General features: G+C 38.3%; 1 protein-coding gene across 15 annotated transcripts in view; it reads left to right on the forward strand.

The window, feature by feature from the left end:
- The window catches only part of LOC128703085 (LIM domain-containing protein jub), a 347,638-nt gene that overhangs the window by 252,006 nt on the left and 73,959 nt on the right, over window positions 1-21,673 (forward strand). Inside the window, exon 6 of one of the 15 annotated variants that reach the window (XM_070103683.1) lies at window positions 12,336-12,812. The exons of 13 other annotated variants lie outside the window; for them this stretch is intronic. In XM_070103683.1, the coding sequence (XP_069959784.1) occupies window positions 12,336-12,498 (163 nt within the window). In that variant the 3' untranslated portion in view covers window positions 12,499-12,812. Of the gene's footprint in view, window positions 1-10,469; window positions 10,907-12,335; window positions 12,813-21,673 lie in introns of those variants that run through there. One more of the 15 variants, XM_070103684.1, reaches the window with a different exon arrangement.

Consider the following 21,673-nt stretch of genomic DNA (forward strand, 5'->3'; position numbering starts at 1 on the left):
TCGCGGGAAGAACTAAAAGCCATAAATGAAATCGAAAGAAACCCAAAGTATTTCTCCTATGCCAAATCAAAGTTGAGAACAACGTCCAGTATTGGGCCCCTACTTAAACAAGATTGGTCCTAAACAGATGACAGCAAGGAAATGAATGAGCTTCTCAAGTCCCAATATGACTCAGTTTTTAGCAAGCCGCTAACCAGACTGAGAGTCGAAGATCAAAATGAATTTTTTATGAGAGAGCCACAAAATTTGGTTAACACAAGCCTATCCGATGTTATCCTGACACCAAATGACTTCGAACAGGCGATAAATGACATGCCCATGCACTCTGCCCCAGGGCCAGACTCATGGAACTCCGTGTTCATCAAGAACTGCAAGAAGCCCCTATCACGAGCCTTTTCCATCCTATGGAGAGGGAGCATGGACATGGGGGTCGTCCCACAGTTACTAAAAACAACAGACATAGCCCCACTCCACAAAGGGGGCAGTAAAGCAACAGCAAAGAACTACAGACCGATAGCACTAACATCCCATATCATAAAAATCTTTGAAAGGGTCCTAAGAAGCAAGATCACCACCCATCTAGAAACCCATCAGTTACACAACCCAGGGCAACATGGGTTTAGAACAGGTCGCTCCTGTCTGTCTCAACTATTGGATCACTACGACAAGGTCCTAGATGCACTAAAAGACAAAAAGAATGCAGATGTAATATATACAGACTTTGCAAAAGCCTTCGACAAGTGTGACCATGGCGTAATAGCGCACAAAATGCGTGCTAAATGAATAACAGGAAAAGTCGGTCGATGGATCTATAATTTCCTCACTAACAGAACACAGAGAGTAGTTGTCAACAGAGTAAAGTCCGAGGCAGCTACGGTGAAAAGCTCTGTTCTACAAGGCACAGTACTCGCTCCCATCTTGTTCCTCATCCTCATATCCGACATAGACAAGGATGTCAGCCACAGCACCATGTCTTCCTTTGCAGATGACACCCGAATCTGCATGACAGTGTCTTCCATTGCAGACACTGCAAGGCTCCAGGCGGACATCAACCGACTCTTTCAGTGGGCTGCAGAAAACAATATGAAGTTCAACGATGAGAAATTTCAATTACTCAGATATGGTAAACATGAGGAAATTAAATCTTCATCAGAGTACAAAACAAATTCTGGCCACAAAATAGAGCGAAACACCAACGTCAAAGACCTGGGAGTGATCATGTCTGAGGATCTCACCTTCAAGGACCATAACATTGTATCAATCGCATCTGCTAGAAAAATGACAGGATGGATAATGAGAACCTTCAAAACTAGGGAGGCCAAGCCCATGATGACACTCTTCAGGTCACTTGTTCTATCTAGGCTGGAATATTGCTGCACACTAACAGCACCTTTCAAGGTAGGTGAAATTGCTGACCTAGAAAATGTACAGAGAACCTTCACGGTGCGCATAACGGAGATAAAACACCTCAATTACTGGGAGCGCTTGAGGTTCCTAAACCTGTATTCTCTGGAACGCAGGTGGGAGAGATACATGATTATATACACGTGGAAAATCCTAGAGGGACTAGTACCGAACTTGCACACGAAAATCACTCACTACGAAAGCAAAAGACTTGGCAGACGATGCAACATCCCCCCAATGAAAAGCAGGTGTGTCACTAGCACGTTAAGAGACCATACAATAAGTGTCAGGGGCCCGAGACTGTTCAACTGCCTCCCAGCATACATAAGGGGGATTACCAACAGACCCCTGGCAGTCTTCAAGCTGGCACTGGACAAGCACCTAAAGTCGGTTCCTGACCAGCCGGGCTGTGGCTCGTACGTCGGTTTGCATGCAGCCAGGAGTAACAGCCTGGTTGATCAGGCTCTGATCCACCAGGAGGCCTGGTCACAGACCGGGCCGCGGGGGCGTTGACCCCCGGAACTCTCTCCAGGTAAACACCAAAAGTAAGAAATTTGATGGAAAACTTATGGAATTACCCTCACACGAAGTTAGCGGTCTCAACAGTGTTTACGCATTGGCGATTTCGCCCACTTTGAGCCCTATTTTCGGCCAATTCCAATATACCAGTTGACAAAAATCATAATTATTTCGCTAGAACTCCATTTTTTCCATCGAAGGAGTACAAGAAACCACCCATTTACCAATTTCAACTATCAAATAAATTACTCAGAAATTGGCAATTTTGCCAATTTCAAAATATGCCAATTTCCAAATAGGGTCCAGAATAAACAAGACAGACATTCCTGGTACTAAAATAACATTTCCTCTGTTCATTAGTTATGTCCCCAGGCCCCTCTTACATCTCTCTTGCTTTCTACTTTGAATTTTTATTCTCACAAAAAATAGAAGATTTACTGTTATGCAAACTACCGCATTAGTGTAGAAATGGTATAAATAACATCAGCACACTTGTGAAAGAATATTAGACTCACCAGTTGACGTGTATTAGACACATGGTATGATTTGTTTACTTTTGAACTTTGGCAAAAATTGAACATTTCTGCTACTTTGAGCTCAATTTCAAGGTCCTTTTCTTTGTGAAACCAATCAAAATCATCTCAATTTCTGTAATATGTCTTCTATTCTGTAAAATGAAATACACTGCAAAGTCACTGTTTTAAACCGAAGACAGTTTTATTTTTTTCTCATTGTGCCCTTTGTGCTGCAGGATTTTTTTTATACTGCACACACTGACCACATAGACCTATTCTTTCATATGTAGGCCTACCAGCTTTCTCTCGCTAGATTTGGAGGCGCTTGAATTTATGCGTACTAGTACGGCACCAACCCTGGCATGCAAGCCATACTAGTACGGCACCAACCCTGAAAGGGTTAAGAAAAAATATAGTGCTTATTGGATTTTCTATGCTAAAATCTTTTTTCTTTCTCAGTCTTCTTTCTTGTTAAAATGAATTTGAAGGCATTTAAAAAATACACTTAAATACAATAGAGTGTGGATTAAGAAGGTAGTTTCCTGAAAATGCAGTGTTAGACAAAAACTTGTGTTAAAGGAACTGAAGAATTTATGGGAAAAATAGGGTTACGATCTAGGGACCCCCAAAAAAAGCCAAACAACTTTTTTTAGGTTTCCAAATCTTATGCATATAAAAATGATAATGCAATTGTTTTTCATTGTTGTTATGTATGTTTTTTGTTGTTCAAGGCTACAGATGCAACAGAAATAATATTTCTTGCCTAAAATTGTGGTTGCTGGTGTCTGTCAGTGATTGTGAAGAAGGGAGTGGAGAGGCATGCTGAGGCCCATCTGGGCTGAGGTGGATGGTAGTCCAGTCAGTAAGTCAGTCCAGTCAAGTGAGTCAATAGGTCACTCGTTCAAGTCAGTCAATCAAGTCATTCAGTAAATCAGTAAGTCAGTCAGGTCAAGTTCTTTTAGGTATACAGAAGTAAAGTTAGGGACAAGATAGGCCCACTTAACCCTTTCACTGTTTCGGCCATATATACAGGTACCATCCGACTTACGACCGAGTTCGGTTCCGACCAGCTGGTCGTAAGTCGAAATGGAGAAGAACTGGCACTGCAGTATTTAAGAAAAATAGATATCAGTAAAACAGGAGACAACTAATTTATTCTCCTCACATGGGATAAATCATAATGACTGACTATACTGGATGTTCCTAGGTTGAATCTTGTGCACCATTTATGCACACCTACAGTATCTTTGTGCACTCACAACCACTACTACTGAATATCAACATCACATTTTTGTAATGACTTTATTTTGTTGTTTTATTTTGGTAATTCATTTTTACTTTACTTTTTATGCTGTTAATATTGTATTTTATACTGCAAGGTTTAGGATAAACACTGTGTACAACACAAACAGTTGTTTATTTCCCAGAAATTTGGCATGCAAAACACGGTCATAAGTCGAATGGTCGTATGTCAAGTAGGTCATAAGTCGGATGGTAGGTCTATGCATCTTACGAGCCAGTGTTTCGGATGTATATACAGTGGACCCCCGCTTAACGATCACCTCAAAATGCGACCAATTATGTAAGTGTATTTATGTAAGTGCATTTGTACGTGTATGTTTGGGGGTCTGAAATGGACTAATCTACTTCACAATATTCCTTATGGGAAAAAATTCGGTCAGTACTGGCACCTGAACATACTACTGGAATGAAAAAAGTTCGTTAACCGGGGGTCCACTGTATACTCAAAAATTCTAGCGGCTTCAAATCAAGCAGGAAAAGCTGGTGGGCCCACATGTGAGAGAATGGGTTTGTGTGGTCAGTGTGCACTTTATAAAAAAATCCTGCAGCACGCAGTGCATAATGAGAAAAAAAAAAACTCTGACCGTGTTTTTGGATTAAAACACTGACTTTGAGGTGTGTTTTTGTATAGTATTTATAGGTGTATTCTCGTCTCCTTGGTCGCATTAGATAGAATGGAAAACACATTATAGAAATAGAGATGATTTTGATTAGTTTCATGATGAAAATGACCTTGAAATTGAGCTCAAAGTAGCAGAAATGTTTGATTTTTGCCAATGTTCAAGAGTAAACAAATCACGCCACACGTCCAATTATTATTTATATAATTTTTACAATAATAAAGTAGTCTGCATAACAGTAAATCCTCTTATTTTTTGTGTGAATAAAAATCAAAATAGAAAGCAAGAGGGGCCTGGAGATGTGACTAATGAACAGAGAAAAATGTTATTTTAGTGCCAGGAATGTCTGCATTGTTTATTCTGAACCCTATTTTGAAATTAGCATCTTTTTTATTGAGTGAAATTGGCCAAATTGCCAATTTCTGACCACTTTATTGGGTAGTCAGAATAGGTAAATGGGCACTTTCTTGTACTCATTCAATGGAACAAATAGAGTTCTAAAGAAATAGCTATGAGTTTGGTCAACTGGGACAGTGGAATTGGCCAAAAATAGGGCTCAAAGTCAGCGAAATCGCCGATGCGTAACTAGCTCCGAGATCGCTAACTTTGCCAGAGCATAATTCCGTAAGTTTTCTATCAAATTTCACACTTCTGGTGTCATTACCATCAGGAAAAGATTCTCTATCATTTCACAAGTTAAAATAATTTTTTTTTTTTTTTTTTTTCAAAAAATTTTCAACATAGAATGACAGTTTCAGAAATGGGCTTGCAACAATGAAAAGGCAAAGAGTAACTCAGGCCAGATCACTGACAGTGATAAGAAATTGTGTGAACTTTTCAACACTTACTGCCTCTGTTTTTTATCAGGAAGATACTAGCGAAATTCCAGAAATAATAAATTATGTAGAACAGGATGATAATAAACTATGCATGATTGGGGTAATTAGTGACATGGTTCTTAGATAAATAGAGAAATTAAAACCTAACAAATCCCCAGGCCCTGATGAACTGTCGCAAGCCCCTTTCTGAAACTGTCATTCTATGTCGAAAAATTTTTGGAAAAAAAAAAAAAAAAATTCTTATGAAATGATAGAGAATCTTTTCCTGATGGTAACAACACCAAAAGTATGAAATCTGAACAAAAACTTATGGAATTATGCTCCTGCAGTGGTGATTTCGCTGACTTTGAGCCTATTTTCGGCCAATTCCACTGTTCCAGTCGACCAAACTCATAGCTATTTCTTTAGAACTCCATTTTTTTCCTATCAGTTGAGTACAAGAAACTGCCCATTTACCAATTTCAACTACCCAATAAAGTGGTCAGAAATTGGCAATTTGGCCAATTTCACACTAATTAAAAAGATGCCAGTTTCAAAACACGGTCCAGAATAAACAATGCAGACATTCTTGGCACTAAAATAACATATCCTCTGTTCATTAGTCACGTCTCTAGGCCCCTCTTATAATACTCTTGCTTTCTATTTTGATTTTTTATTCACACAAAAAATAGAAGATTTACTGTTATGCAGACTACTGCATTATTGTAAAAATGGTATAAATAATGTCAGTGCACTAGTGAAAGAATATTAGACTCCCCAGTTGATGTGTATTGGACGTGTTGTGTGATTTGCTTACTCTTGAACATTGGTAAAAATCGAACATTTCCATTACTTTGAGCTCAATTTCAAGGTCGTTTTCATTGTGAAATTAATCAAAACCATCTCTATTTCTGTAATGTGTTTTCCACTTATCAAATGAGACCAAGAAAACAGGAATATGACCATAAATACTATACGAAAATACACCTCAAAGTCTGCGTTTTAATCCAAAAACACGGTCAGAGTTTTTTTTTTTCTCATATACTGCATGCTGTAGAATTTTTTTATACAGTGCACACTGACCACACAAACCCATTCTCTCACATGTGGGCCTACCAGCTTTCTCCTGCTTGATTTGAAGCTGCTAGAATTATAGAGTACAGTATGTACGTTCGAAACACTGGTTCGTAAGACATATGTATACTGCCAATACAGTCAAAGGGTTAAAGGAATGTAAAGAGGAACTTAGCATACCTTTTGCTAATCTTTTCAGTATATCAATACGAACTGGCATAGTGCCAGATAAGTGGAAAATAGCGAATGTAATACCTATTTACAAGGCAGGTGACAGGTCCTTAGCTTTGAACTAGAGACCAATAAAACTTACCTCCATAGTGGGAAAATTTATGGAATCGGTAATTGCTGAGGCAATTTGTAGCCATTTTGAAAGGCATAAATTGATTAATGAATCTCAGCACAGTTTTACAATGGGGCATTCCTGTCTTAAGGATTCACTAACTTTTTTTTACTAAGGTATTTGAGGAATTAGATCATAGTATTGAATATGATAGTGTGTATATGTCTCGGTAGTATCAGTTACAGTACTAAGTAGTATCAGTTACCAGTAACCAGTGTCAGTAGTAATGACTCACTACCAACCATCTGTGTGAATCACTTGTTATTCACTGACATTACCACTGACCCTAGCATGTCTTGAATGCCACTCACCCAGGCATCATTCATGAGGCAGTTGAAGGATAGACAGGAGAGACGCAGGTCAGGCTTGGCGCTTCCCATATAGTCCATCGAATATACGTATTTACGACTTACGTGAGTGTTGTTACCCAATCCACGTTTCGGAACCCACATGACATATGGACTTCAGTAAGGCTTTCAATAGAGTTCCACATCAGAGGCTATTGAAGAAACTTAAGGCACACAGAATAGGATGAGAAATTTTTTCCTGGGTAGAGGCATGGTTGACAGATAGGCAGCAGAGAGTTTGCATAAATGGGGCGAAATCAGAATGAGGGCATGTCACAAGCTGTGTTTCACAGGGGTCAGTGTTGGGCCCGTTGTTGTTCACAATTTACATAAATGACATAGATGAGGGAATAAATAGTGACATTAGCAAATTTGCTGATGACACCAGACTAGGCCATCCAATTCATTCTAACGAGGACATCAGAGCACTCTAGGATGATTTGAATAGATTGATGCAGTGGTTGGAGAAGTGGGAGATGCAGTTTAACCCTTCGACTGTCGCAACCCCAAATCCTGAGGTGTCTCCTGGTGTCGCAAAATATTTGAAAAAAAAAAAATAATTATGAAATGATAAAGAATCTTTTCCCGATTGTAGTGACACCAAAAGTACGAAATTTTATGGAAAACTTACAGAATTACGATCTTGCGAAGTTAGCGGCCTCGGCAATATTTACAAATTGGCGATTTCGCCCACTTTGAGCCCTATTTTTGTCAAATTCCATTGTTCCAGTTGACCAAATCATAACTGTTTCTTTAGAACTCCATTTGTTCTATTGATTGAGTACAAGAAACTGCCCATTTACTAATTTCAATTACCCAATAAAGTGGTCAGAAATTGGCAACTTGGCCAATTTCATGCAAACCAAAAATATGCCAATTTCAAAATAGGGTCCAGAATGAACAATGCAGACATTCCTGGCTCTAAAATAACATTTTCTTTGTTCATCAGTCATGTCTCCAGGCCCCTCTGATATTACTCTTGCTCTCTATTTTGAATTTTTATTCAAACAAAAAATAGAAGATTTACTGTTATGACACTATTGCAATATTGTAATAATTGTATAAATAACATCAACCCATTCGTGACTGCATATTAGAATGGCTAATTGGACATTTATTGGACAATGACATCATTTGTTTACTCTTGAACATTGGCAAAATTCAAACATTTCCCCTACTTTGAGCTCCATTTCAAGGTTCTTTTCATAATAAAACCAATCAAAATCACCACTATTTCTATAATAGGTTTCCCATCTATCAAATGTGACTACGAAAACGAGAATATAACCATAAAAACTATATGAAAATGCACCTCAAAGTCGGCATTTTAATCCAAAAACACGGTCGGAGTTTTTTTTTCTCATTATGTACTGCGTGCTGCAGGATTTTTTTATGTGGTGCACACCTACCACACAGCCTCATTCTCTCACATGTGGGCTTACCAGCTTTCTCCTGCTTGATTTGAAGCCGCTGGAATTTTTGAGTATACATGTATATGCATCAAACACGGTGGTTCGTAAGACATATATACGACCGAAACAGTCAAAGGGTTAAACATCTTTCTTCTAGTTCACCTTCTTATGCCAGTGAGTCTGAACGATATTTAAAGAAATAAGGAAATTTTCCTCACATGAGGCAGCTCTTCAGAAAAATTGTCAATTTTTTTAGTGTTTATCAAATAAATAATTTTTTGCATGTGGTCTTTTGGTGCACATGTGATATGTTAGTATTTTTTGGTACAGATTGGTGAAGAATTTTTTTTCATTTTCTTTTTTGATGCCGATTTTTTTTTTTACTTGGCTCATGCCACTTAAATTGTTAATTGGCACACAACTAATTTGAAAATTTATCATAGAGCTTCATTCAGAATTTGCTTATTAAATTTCTAATGCACAAATCTGTTTTTGTATCTAAAATTCATTCTTAAAGTTCTCAATATTAAACTGTGACATTTGAAGAGTCATGACAGAAAATGTAAAATATTTAATATTAAAAATTTCAATAATTTTGATGTACAAAATTTTGTGGATAAATTAGACACATGTGCAACTCTTGGGTATCTTTATTGAGGAAATGTTTTGCCACACAGTGGCTTCATCAGTCCATACTTTGTATGGACTGATGAGGTAATCAGTCCCTCAACCTTGAGTCGATGTGGTCAGTCCATCAATCTTGAATAAAATACGGCATATGAGCGGAGAAGCAGCTTATAAACATTAGGCAGGAGAGGTGCAGCAGTCATAGGTGGTGTCACATTTGTCCAATGTGGAAGTAGGTCATGCCCAAGGGTTGCCTAACCCTTGCCTAACTCTTGGGCACGACCTACTTCCACATTGAGCAAATGTGACACCACCTACGACTGCTGCACCTCTCCTGCCTAAGGTTTATAAGCTGCTTCTCCGCTCATATGCCGTATTTTATTCAAGATTGATGGAGTGACCACATCGACCCAAGGTTGAGGAACTGATTACCTCATTCTCCTCCTGTTCAAGTTTCTCCTTTGTATGGACTGATGAAGCCACTGTGTGGCGAAACGTTTCCTCAATAAAGATACCCAAGAGTTGCACATGTGTCTAATTTATCAATGTGTCAGTTCTCTGAACCATTCATCTACAAAATTTTGTATTCACAGCTTCAGAATTCACAGAATGTATAGTAGCCTAGATCTCGCAAAGTTTGAGTTCAGCTGTGCACACAATATAAGTTGCAGATGACTTGCACTTTGGAAGGGAGGCTTTAGACAACATTTTGGTTGGTGATGAACCATTATGAAGCTGTTCACCATGGACTGGTCATTGTCTAAAATTCCTTTCTGCAGTTTGGATTATTTGTGAATGATTCGTGTCACTGTATTGTGGTTTTTACTTGACATGATAAATTGATAGAATTGCAATACATTATTTAGTTAATTTAGTTCATTCAGTTGAAATACTTCCAATATGATTATGCTAACTGTAGCAGTGCTCCATTTTCTAATAAATTTTACTACTGTCAAAATGGAAAAAATAAGAAATAGGAGAGTACAGCCACTCCTCACTTAATGACGGAGTTCCGTTCCTAAAACCACGTCAGCAAATGAATTAGTCACTAAGTGAGGAACATACTATAATGGTAGTGGGTTTGTGTCAACCATCTTTGATATTGTTTTAATGTCACCTTTGCACCATTTATAACATTGCTGGTATATTTTTAAATGTTTATACAGTAGTGTACTGTATATTGTAATAAACAGAATAGAGGAAATCAGCTCTAATATACATTATTTAGGTATGCATACTGCTCAGAGAGCCCGTTGGTGAACAAGTATGTCACTAAGTGAGGAGAAGCTGTAATTTAATAAGAATTATTCAGGTAATTACTGGAAGTGTTAATTGCCAAGCATCTTAACTATTTGATGAGGAACTAAATTTGTATGTTATTAGTTGAGCACTCAGGCATATAAGTGGTCATTTGTATTACGGAGTGTTAGTGTAAAAGAGAAGTAAGTGTTTAATGTGTAGGCAGATATATTCAGCTGTTCTCAATAGGGAGGCCAGGAAGTCAAGTAACCAGAGAAAACCAGTCATCAAGAAATGTAGCTCAAGACCTCAAGCATCAACTTCTAGTGGAGGAAGTGACGGACCATTCACAGGGCCATGGTAGAACCTCAACCAGGAGACCAAGAGTTACTGTTCCTCAACTAGGACCAACTGTTCATCAAGACTCCAGTAAAACGTTCACACAGCCATGGTAGAACCTCAACCAGGAGACCAAGAGTTACTGTTCCTCAACTAGGACCAACTGTTCATCAAGACTCCAGTAAAACGTTCACACAGCCATGGTAGAACCTCAACCAGGAGACCAAGAGTTACTGTTCCTCAACTAGGACCAACTGTTCATCAAGACTCCAGTAAAACGTTCACACAGCCATGGTAGAACCTCAACCAGGAGACCAAGAGTTACTGTTCCTCAACTAGGACCAACTGTTCATCAAGACAGGGCCATGGTAGAACCTCAACCAGGAGACCAAGAGTTACTGTTCCTCAACTAGGACCAACTGTTCATCAAGACTCCAGTAAAACGTTCACACAGCCATGGTAGAACCTCAACTAGGACCAACTGTTCATCAAGACTCCAGTAAGACATTCACACAACCATGGTAGAACCTCAACCAGGAGACCAAGAGTTACTGTTCCTTAAGACTCCAGTAAAACATTCACACAGCCATGATAGAACCTCAACCAGGAGACCAAGAGTTACTGTTCCTTAAGACTCCAGTAAAACATTCACACAGCCATGGTACAATCTCAACTAGGACCAACTGTTCATCAAGACTCCAGTAAAACATTCACACAGCCGTGGTAGAACCTCAACTAGGACCAACTGTTCGTCAAGACTCTAGTAAAACATTCACACAGCCGTGGTAGAACCTCAACTAGGACCAACTGTTCATCAAGACTCCAGTAAAACATCAGTGGAAACCCTGAGGCAATGGACATGAAAGAGCTGAAAGTGACTGCAGTGCTTACAGCTGCTACAGTCTCATTCACAACTTTTCTAAAATATCTACTGTAAAGTACTGGATACATTTGTGCAAGAAACTAGGAAGATTGAAGTGAAATGTTAGTGCTAGAGAAGATGAAAGTATTCATCACGATATGTTAATAGAAAATTAACATTAACTCACTATAAAAGAAAATGGATGGCATGTCAAAGAAGATTTGAAAAGAAGTTAAGAACAAACAGAAAATGTTAAGCACTTGTAAATTTTCATTAAGAGAAATATTGCTAGCATAAATATTAGTGTGTAATTTTTTATATAAAAAGTGATGATGCAAATGTTATCTTCAGGACACATTTGTGAGAACAATTCTCTCCATAATATTTACAAATTTCATAAGTAAAAATTGTCACTCACAAAATCGTAATGTAATTGCAAACACATCAGGGAACGGGTGTGGTTTAAACCCCTGGCAGGTAAGTGCTAAGACTCATGCCAGTGTGTTAACCACTTGGCCAGCTGACTCTAGGGTTCAAGCCCCACCAGTTCTGTGAGTTGATTAGAAATTGTTACATATTTATGGTTAACGAGGAAATCTTCAGTTTGGGTGAAAATCTTCACATAGAAACAAAAGTACTGTACTGAAGCAGTAAAACTTGAATATGTGTTGTAAACCATCAGGATCATGTGAGTGTGAGGAAAGAAATGAATTAATGTAACTGTATTTGTCATATATTATTCTTAGCAGAAATGAAAAGATTTTGGAATTTTTAGTATTTCTTTAAATTTTTTTAAGCCAGTTTAATGCCCACAACATAAAAGTACAGTAATAAATTCCATGAAATAAGTGAAACAATATAACAAGTGCATGCACATGCATTTGTATTTCAAGGATGTATATTTACATGGGCAGCTATGTTGTGTATGTCTGGTTACCCAGAAACCTGGCGTGGTGCCATCTTCAGAAACCTGGCATGGTGCCATCTTCAGAAACCTGGCGTGGTGCCATCTTCAGAAACCTGGCGTGGTGCCGTCTTCAGGGTCGAGCCTCCATACAGCATGCTTTTAAAGAGTAGATTTTTTCTTTAACTAAATACTATATATTTATATGGGGAGTACCCAATATATATATATTTTAATATGGTTTTTAATAAGGTAGTATTTAGTGTATAATTTGTCTTACCTTCATTAGTAGAGAATGATGAAAAAATATATTAAAAAATTCAGTATACGTAGTTTGAATTTTTGTGTTAAATATGTACTGTGTTGTGCAGTAGATCATTGTAAGAAATATGCTAACCATTTGTACTGCTGTTGTTTATATTCAAGCTCTGATGGCATGTCTATAACCTTCGCTATTTTTATTGAAATAAAACTTTGTTATTAGAAATGCTGCCTTTAAAGTTTTTTTTTTTTTATATTTTATTTGTGTCCTTTATTTGGCAATGTTGATTTTACAAAACGACTCGGTATCCTCAGTGTGTGCTCTGTGTAACAGAAGAGTGTTGTTGACAGTGTAGATAAGACTATATTACAGTGTAAATCTGCACTGGCAGGTATGTCAGTGCCTCCAACTTTCTGTAGTACCACAAAATCTGTACACCTAAAAAGAAAATGGGATTTTTCTGCTCCTTGTGTTAGTCTCACTTCCAATATACATGGTAAAGCTGAGCGGCAAGGTATTGGATGAGTGGTGGTGAATGGGTATCACTTCCTTGGTGGGAAACTATTGATGAGGTAAAAAAAAAAGAAAGGAAAATACATTTGATGTATCATTTCTAAATATCATCAGAGATGGGCTGGGAGGTAGCATGGGAAATGTATAATGCAACATATGTATAGTACGGGGAAGTGGGTTAGAATTCTTCCTCCATAAGCCATGCGTATCATAAGAGGTGACTAAAATACCAGGAGAAAGGGGGCTAGTAACCCCTTCTCCTGTATAAATTACTAAATGTAAAAAGAAATACTTCAAATTTTTTAAGGTCAACCTGTCTCAGTGGGAGACAACTGGTGTGTTATGAGAGTTTCCCCTGATAACGTAGTGACTGCTTTTAATAAAATACATGGATGAGTGTTTCTCGCTGGAGTACACTACATGCCATGAAGAAACTCACTGTGTTGTAAAAGCAAATATCTGTGTAAGAAGTGCTGGGGATCCAACCTGTGACCTTGCACTTGCAAGTCTCTGACTATATTACAGACTCTCTTCTCTTTTAATGTATTTTAATATTCATTTATGTTAAATATATATCAATGTAATATTGATGTAACTGACAGTCCCTTCTAAGGCAGGTGAAATTCAGTATCTGGAGATTATACAGACATTTTACTGACACTATATATTCAGTCAAAAATCTAAATTATTGGAAATACCTGAAATTTCTAACTGTAATCCTTGAAATACAACAGAGAAAGATGCATCATTATTTACACCTGAAAAATTATATAGGGATTGGTTCAATTTCTGCATAAAGGAAATTATCAGCTGTTTTGAAGAGGGAATTTGCTAATCTTCTCAAGTTGGTTCTTAATCAACCAGGCTGTGGTGCCTATGTTGGACTACATGCTGCTTACATCAGTAACCTGGTTGATCAGGCCAGCAACCAGTAGGTTTGATCTGGGACCTGGCTGCAGGAGTGTCAGCCTCCTGGAACTGATATCAGGTGGTTAGACTGACTGATGGTGACTTCATTCTTTAGTAATAGCATTGCTTCAACCCAGTGAATGTACTGTGTTAAAAATCATTTGTGAATGTTTCAGAGATTGGTTTAAAATTGTACTCATTGTCATGATCTGATCTGGGGTTGTAAGAGAAGTAAATGCGAGGGTCTTGGCAAGAGGCGTGGAGTTAAAAGATAAAGAATCACACACAAAGTGGGAGTTGTCACAGCTGCTCTTTGCTGATGACACTGTGCTCTTGGGAGATTCTGAAGAGAAGTTGCAGAGATTGGTGGATGAATTTGGTAGGGTGTGCAAAAGAAGAAAATTAAAGGTGAATACAGGAAAGAGTAAGGTTATGAGGATAACAAAAAGATTAGGTGATGAAAGATTGAATATCAGATTGGAGGGAGAGAGTAGGGAGGAGGTGAATGTATTCAGATATTTGGGAGTGGACGTGTCAGCGGACGGGTCTATGAAAGATGAGGTGAATCATAGAATTGATGAGGGAAAAAGAGTGAGTGGTGCACTTAGGAGTCTGTGGAGACAAAGAACTTTGTCCTTGGAGGCAAAGAGGGGAATGTATGAGAGTATAGTTTTACCAACGCTTTTATATGGGTGTGAAGCGTGGGTGATGAATGTTGCAGCGAGGAGAAGGCTGGAGGCAGTGGAGATGTCATGTCTGAGGGCAATGTGTGGTGTGAATATAATGCAGAGAATTCGTAGTTTGGAAGTTAGGAGGAGGTGCGGGATTACCAAAACTGTTGTCCAGAGGGCTGAGGAAGGGTTGTTGAGGTGGTTCGGACATGTAGAGAGAATGGAGCGAAACAGAATGACTTCAAGAGTGTATCAGTCTGTAGTGGAAGGAAGGCGGGGTAGGGGTCGGCCTAGGAAGGGTTGGAGGGAGGGGGTAAAGGAGGTTTTGTGTGCGAGGGGCTTGGACTTCCAGCAGGCATGCGTGAGCGTGTTTGATAGGAGTGAATGGAGACAAATGGTTTTTAATACTTGACGTGCTGTTGGAGTGTGAGCAAAGTAACATTTATGAAGGGATTCAGGGAAACCGGCAGGCCGGACTTGAGTCCTGGAGATGGGAAGTACAGTGCCTGCACTCTGAAGGAGGGGTGTTAATGTCGCAGTTTAAAAACTGTAGTGTAAAGCACCCTTCTGGCAAGACAGTGATGGAGTGAATGATGGTGAAAGTTTTTCTTTTTCGGGCCACCCTGCCTTGGTGGGAATCGGCCGGTGTGATAATAAAAAAAAAATAAAAAAAATAAATAAAAACCTCTCAAGTTACTGATAAAACTAGATGGATTTCAGTTGGTGCGCTGTCCAAGGAAGGCGTTCCTGTATTTCATAATCCTAGTCCCTTGTGCCTCCGTGTAGACGAGTACAAATAGGAAATGCATCTGTCTCGTGCTCAGCAGACAGAGGGTCAAGCCTCCACCTTATCTTGTGCTGAATGAACCATGTGGGTTTATTGCTTAACATGAATTATTAAATTAAATTGTGCCTCAATGCATGTGATTAGAATAGTGCAGTGTGGGGCATAAGTTGATAATGCAGTTAAATATTAGTGCTGAAGATTTAAAGGGAATCAGAAGAGGCATGAGCAGGTCATCATTTATTTCCAAATTTCTTCAATAAATATTATAAATTAGAACATATATGGTTTGAGTCTGATTCAAACTTTTCAAAGAGACCATTAACCTAAAATGCACAAACACACAAGTTGCATTATGATGTTATAAGCATAAATGGGTTGATGCTACTCAGATGATACACTCAGAAATTATCCCATGAAAAGCAGTATTTCAATTTTCCCACTTTCTCCCAAACTTCTCCCTAAGTAAGATTGACCAGTTTTTAAGGAAGTAAGTTTATGTATACCTAGTGTATTAACATACAAATGTTGAAGAATTGTCTAGAGAGCACATGCATGTTATAGGCACATAAAAGAGAATTAAATTAATTTAACCTAGGATAACCAAATAGTCAAGCATTGTGATTTATTTCTGGTCAGAAGAAACATTCTCCAATTCACAGAAATCAACCTAATTAACCCCTTGACTGTCGAAACCCCAAATCCTGAGGTGTCTCCTGGTGTCGAAAAATTTTTGAAAAAAAAAAAAATCATATGAAATGATAGAGAATCTTTTCCTGATGGTAAAGACACCAAAATAACGAAATTTGATGGAAAACTAATGGAATTACTCTCTCGTGAAGTTAGCGACCTCGGCAATATTTACGAATCGGCGATTTCGCCCACTTTGAGCCCTATTTTTGGCTAATTCCATTGTTCCATTCAACCAAACTTGTAGCTATTTCTTTAGAACTCCATTTGTTCTGTCGATTGAGTACAAGAAACTGCTCATTTACCGATTTCAACTACTCAATAACGTAGCCAGAAATTTGCAATTTGGCCAATTTCACGCAAATTAAAAAATATGTCAATTTCAAAATAGGGTCCAGAATGAACTATGCAGACATTCCTGGCTCTAAAATAACATTTTCTTTGTTCATCAGTCACATCTCCAGGCCCCTCTGATATTACTCTTGCTTTCTATTTTGAATTTTTATTCAAGCAAAAAATAAAAGATTTATTGTTATGCAGACTACTGCAATATTGTAATAATTGTATAAATAATGTCAACCCATTCATGACTGCGTATTAGAATGGCTAGTTGGACATTTATTGGACAACGACATCATTTGTTTACTTTTGAAAATCAGCAAAAATCAAACATTTCTCCTACTTGGAGCTCATTTCAAGGTTCTTTTCATAGTAAAACCAATCAAAATCACCTCTATTTCTATATGTTTTCTATTTTATCAAATGAGACCAAGAAAACGAGAATACAACCATAAATACTATACGAAAATACACAAAGTCGGCGTTTTATCAAAAAAATGGTCGGAGTTTTTTTTCTCATTATGCACTACATGCTGCAGGAATTTTTTTACATGGTGCACACTGACCACACAGACCCATTCCCTCACATGTGGGCCTACCAGCTTTCTCCTGCTTGATTTGAAGCCGCTAGAATTTTTGAGTATACATATGTCAAACACAGTGGCTCGTAAGAAGTATATACAGTGGACCCCCGCATAGCGACCTTAATCTGTGCAAGAGGGCTGGTTGTTATGCGAAATGTTCGGTATGCGAATGAATTTTCCCCGTAAGAAATAATGGAAATCAAATTAATCCGTGCAAGACACCCAAAAGTATGAAAAAAAATTTTTTTTACCACATGAAATGTTAATTTTAATACACACAAACTGAAAAAGGCATGCACAATTACATGACACTTACTGTTATTGAAGATCTGGTGATGATTGATGGGATGGGAGGAGGGGAGAGAGAGTGTTAGTGTTTAGAAGGGGAATCCCCTTCCATTAAGACTTGAGATGTTGAGTCCTTTTCTGGGGTTACTTCCCTTCTTCTTTTAATGCCACTAGGACCAGCTTCAGAGTCACTGGACTTCTTTCGCACAACATATCTGTCCATAGTGGCCTGTACCTCTCGTTCCTTTATGACTTCCCCAAAGTGTTTCACAACATTGTCAGTGTAATAATCACCAGCACGGCTTGCAATAGCTGTGTGAGGGTGATTTTCATCCATGAAGGTTTGCACTTCAAGCCACTTTGCACAGATTTCCTTAATCTTTGTAGTAGGCAACTTCTTCAATTTCTCTCTCCCCTCCTCTGAACCAGTTTCCTCAGGTCTGGCCTCTTGCTGTTGAAGTTGATCTATCAGCTCATCAGTGGTTAGTTTATTTATTTATTTATTTATTTATTTAAAAATTTGAGCACACATACAGAGGTACAAAAAATACAGATAAGAGCAGCATGCCAAAGCCACTTATACTATGCATAGCATTACGGGCTGGCTTAAAATTAACTTAAGATGAACTAAGCAATGATGACATCAGTGATAAAACTTTAATGTAAACAGATTACTATAAAGCACAAGTGAGTATTACAAAGACAGGTCATATGGTTGTATGCATTGTTGTACATTCAGTAGAATGGAGTATTCTGTTAGGTAGTGTATTTAAAAAATAATAAAGTTAGATTGGGTTTTAGGTTTAACATTTATGTGATATAATTGTGAGAAACATTTAAGATATACAATTTATAAGGTTCAGTTATTCAGTATTTATTTGGTTTTGGGTGAGTAAGTGATCTTTGAGAAGAGACTTGAATTTATAAACAGGTAGTGTTTCTTTTATATTTACAGGTAATGAGTTCCAGATTTTAGGGCCTTTTATGTGCATTGAGTTTTTGCATAGTGTGAGATGGACACGAGGAACATCAAAGAGTGATCTGTGCCTTGTGTTATGGTCATGTGTTCTGTTGAGGTTGGCAAGGAGATGTTTGAGGGGAGGGTTAATATCAGAGTTAAGTGTTCTATGTATGTAATAGGTGCAGTAATAAGTATGAATGTTTTGTATGGTGAGTAGGTTTAGTGTATTGAATATTGGTGGAGTGTGCTGCCTATAGTGAGAATTTGTTCTTCATTGTCCTCCACCAACTCTTCCACATCATCCCCACTAACCTCCAACCCTAAGGACTTTCCCAATGCCACAATGGATTCCTCAACTGGCATAATCCTCTCAGGGTTAGCCTCAAACCCTTCAAAATCCCTTTTGTCTACACATTCTGGCCACAGTTTCTTCCAAGCAGAGTTCAAGGTCTTCTTAGTCACTCCCTCCCAAGCCTTACCTATAAGGTTTACACAATTGAGGATATTAAAGTGATCTTTCCAAAAGTCTCTTAGAGTCAGTTGAGTTTCTGAGGTCACTACAAAGCACCTTTCAAACAGAGCTTTTGTGTACAGTTTTTTGAAGTTTGCAATAACCTGCTGGTCCATGGGCTGCAGGAGAGGAGTGGTATTAGGAGGCAAAAACTTCACCTTAATGAATTTCATGTCCCCATAAAGTCGCTCTGCCACGTCTGTAGGATGACCAGGGGCATTGTCTAACACCAGGAGGCACTTAAGTTCTAATTTCTTTTCAGTTAGGTAATCTTTCACATTGGGGGCAAATGCATGGTGTAACCAGTCATAGAAAAAGTCCCTAGTGACCCATGCCTTACTGTTTGCCCTCCATAGCACACACAAATTCTCCTTGAGGACATTCTTTTGCCTGAACGGTCTGGGAGTTTCAGAGTGATACACTAATAAAGGCTTCACTTTGCAATCACCAGTAGCATTGGAACACATCAACAAAGTAAGCCTGTCTTTCATAGGCTTATGTCCTGGGAGTGCCTTTTCCTCCTGAGTAATGTAGGTCCTGCTTGGCATTTTCTTCCAAAACAGGCCTGTTTCATCACAATTAAACACTTGTTCAGGTTTCCGTCCTTCACTGTCTATGTACTCCTTGAATTCCTGCACATATTTTTCAGCTGCTTTGTGGTCCGAACTGGCAGCCTCACCATGCCTTATCACACTATGTATGCCACTACGCTTCTTAAATCTCTCAAACCAACCTTTGCTGGCCTTAAATTCACTCACATCATCACTAGTTGCAGGCATTTTTTTAATTAAATCGTCATGCAACTTCCTAGCCTTTTCGCTTATGATCGCTTGAGAGACGCTATCTCCTGCTAGCTGTTTTTCATTTACCCACACCAATAAGAGTCTCTCAACATCTTCCATCACTTGCGATCTCTGTTTCGAAAACACAGTTGAACCTTTGGCAAGAACAGCTTCCTTGATTGCCTTTCTGTTGCCCACAATAGTAGAGATGGTTGATTTGGGTTTCTTGTACAACCTGACCAGCTCGGAGACACGCACTCCACTTTCATACTTATCAATGATCTCTTTCTTCGTTTCTATTGGAATTCTCACCCTTATTGCTGTAGGGTTGGCACTAGAAGCTTTCTTGGGGCCCATGGTCACTTATTTTCCAGATAAAGCACCGAAAACACTATAATAATACGAAATATTCCGATTGTATGCTTGGATGTTACCGCGGAGGCTGGCTGGTAAACAATGCCACCGGCGGAACATATGAGGCTGGCTCAGGCCGCACATTGGACGTGTCTCGGACGAAGGACGGTGAGCGGGTTTTTGGGCGGTATGCAAGGCCAAATTTTTGCGATCAAAGCGTCCGGTATGCGGATTGTACGGTATGCAGGGGTCCACTGTATATGACCAAAACAGTCAAAGAGTTAATAATATTGACAAATGATAACTTAAACAAGTTAGCATCAAGAGGTTGTTTACCATGAGGAAAACATCAACACTGAAAGTTTAAAACTGACCAGAAGAAACATTTTGTAGTTATTGCACAGAATACAACAAAATTTGTACCTACACAGCCTAAAACCATAAAAGGTTTAATACATTTCATACATTGCTTCAGCCACTGAAAACTGATGCTATTCACAATTATTACTTTAATCAGAGGAAAGCTCTAAACCCATTGGGGTGATAAAGCTCCTGTTGCATGGGAGGCACTTAAATTCAATTTAAACAAGGGGAAAATAAGTCCAGTTCCTTGGATCAAGAGCCTTTCACCAACATCAAGAGGAAGATAATGCAGTAAGGTAAAATGTTATACTGTTTCAGGCTTAAAATGATCTTTGTGGATTTAGCACTTAGTTTTGATTATAATAATATAATAATAATCAGGATTACAAGTGGCAAAATGTCTGATCAGAGGAACTTTCTTTGTTAATAACATGGAAACCAAAATATGGAAATGGCCCATGTAGCATTATGCATAGTTGACCAGGCTTGTAAATAGTCCCGTCATTGTTGCCCAAGATACATTAGATAAGCATTGTAATATTGAAGATGAATGACCCTTGTTGTTTAGTGCTTCATTTTTATAATAATAATAATAATGAAGATGAATGAATAAGCCATTGTTGAGCAATACAAATTTATGATGAAGTTAATGAAAATGTTGGTGAGTATGTTCTCCCCAAAGAAGAAAAGTCTTCCCTCATTAAACTTAAAAATGCCATAAATCACAGGATTTTAATTTGTTCTACTTTACTATCCACATTTACATTCAGTTAAGTAATCTCTATAATCCTACAGGATTTTTTTTTTATTTTCATGTTTTTGAAAAACCCAATTTTATAAAATTGTCATAAAAATAGTGGCAAATTGGCAGCCACACCGCTCAAAATTAATACAAAAATCCTTCTTAAGATACACCAGCATTTAGTGTTTGAAGCTGATCAGAAAAGGTATTCTTCAATAAATGATCTGATTCTAGTGATACCAGGTTTTTTAATAATTATTTCAGTAAAATTCCAAATTTGCACTTGCACTTACTCCAGCTAAACTTATGGGTTATTATACTTATAGAATGTATAGTTAATAATATTTAGAAGCCAGTCAGAAGAAGCAATCATTAGTTATTGAATAAGAATAAATATCACTATTTAATATAACTGGCTCTTTCCTCAGACCAAACCTAATTACCCCCCAATCCCCCCTTTCCTGTCCCATCCTCCCCATCTCCCATTTTTCCCTTTCCTCCTCCTCCTCCTCCTCCCCCATCCCTCTCCTATTCCCTTCTTCCTATTTTCAGCCTTTAGTATTCTTCCCACAGGCACTCTAGTTCTTTGGGAGGG

This window comes from Cherax quadricarinatus, chromosome 86 (assembly GCF_038502225.1).
Source record: "Cherax quadricarinatus isolate ZL_2023a chromosome 86, ASM3850222v1, whole genome shotgun sequence".
NCBI lineage: Eukaryota > Metazoa > Arthropoda > Malacostraca > Decapoda > Parastacidae > Cherax > Cherax quadricarinatus.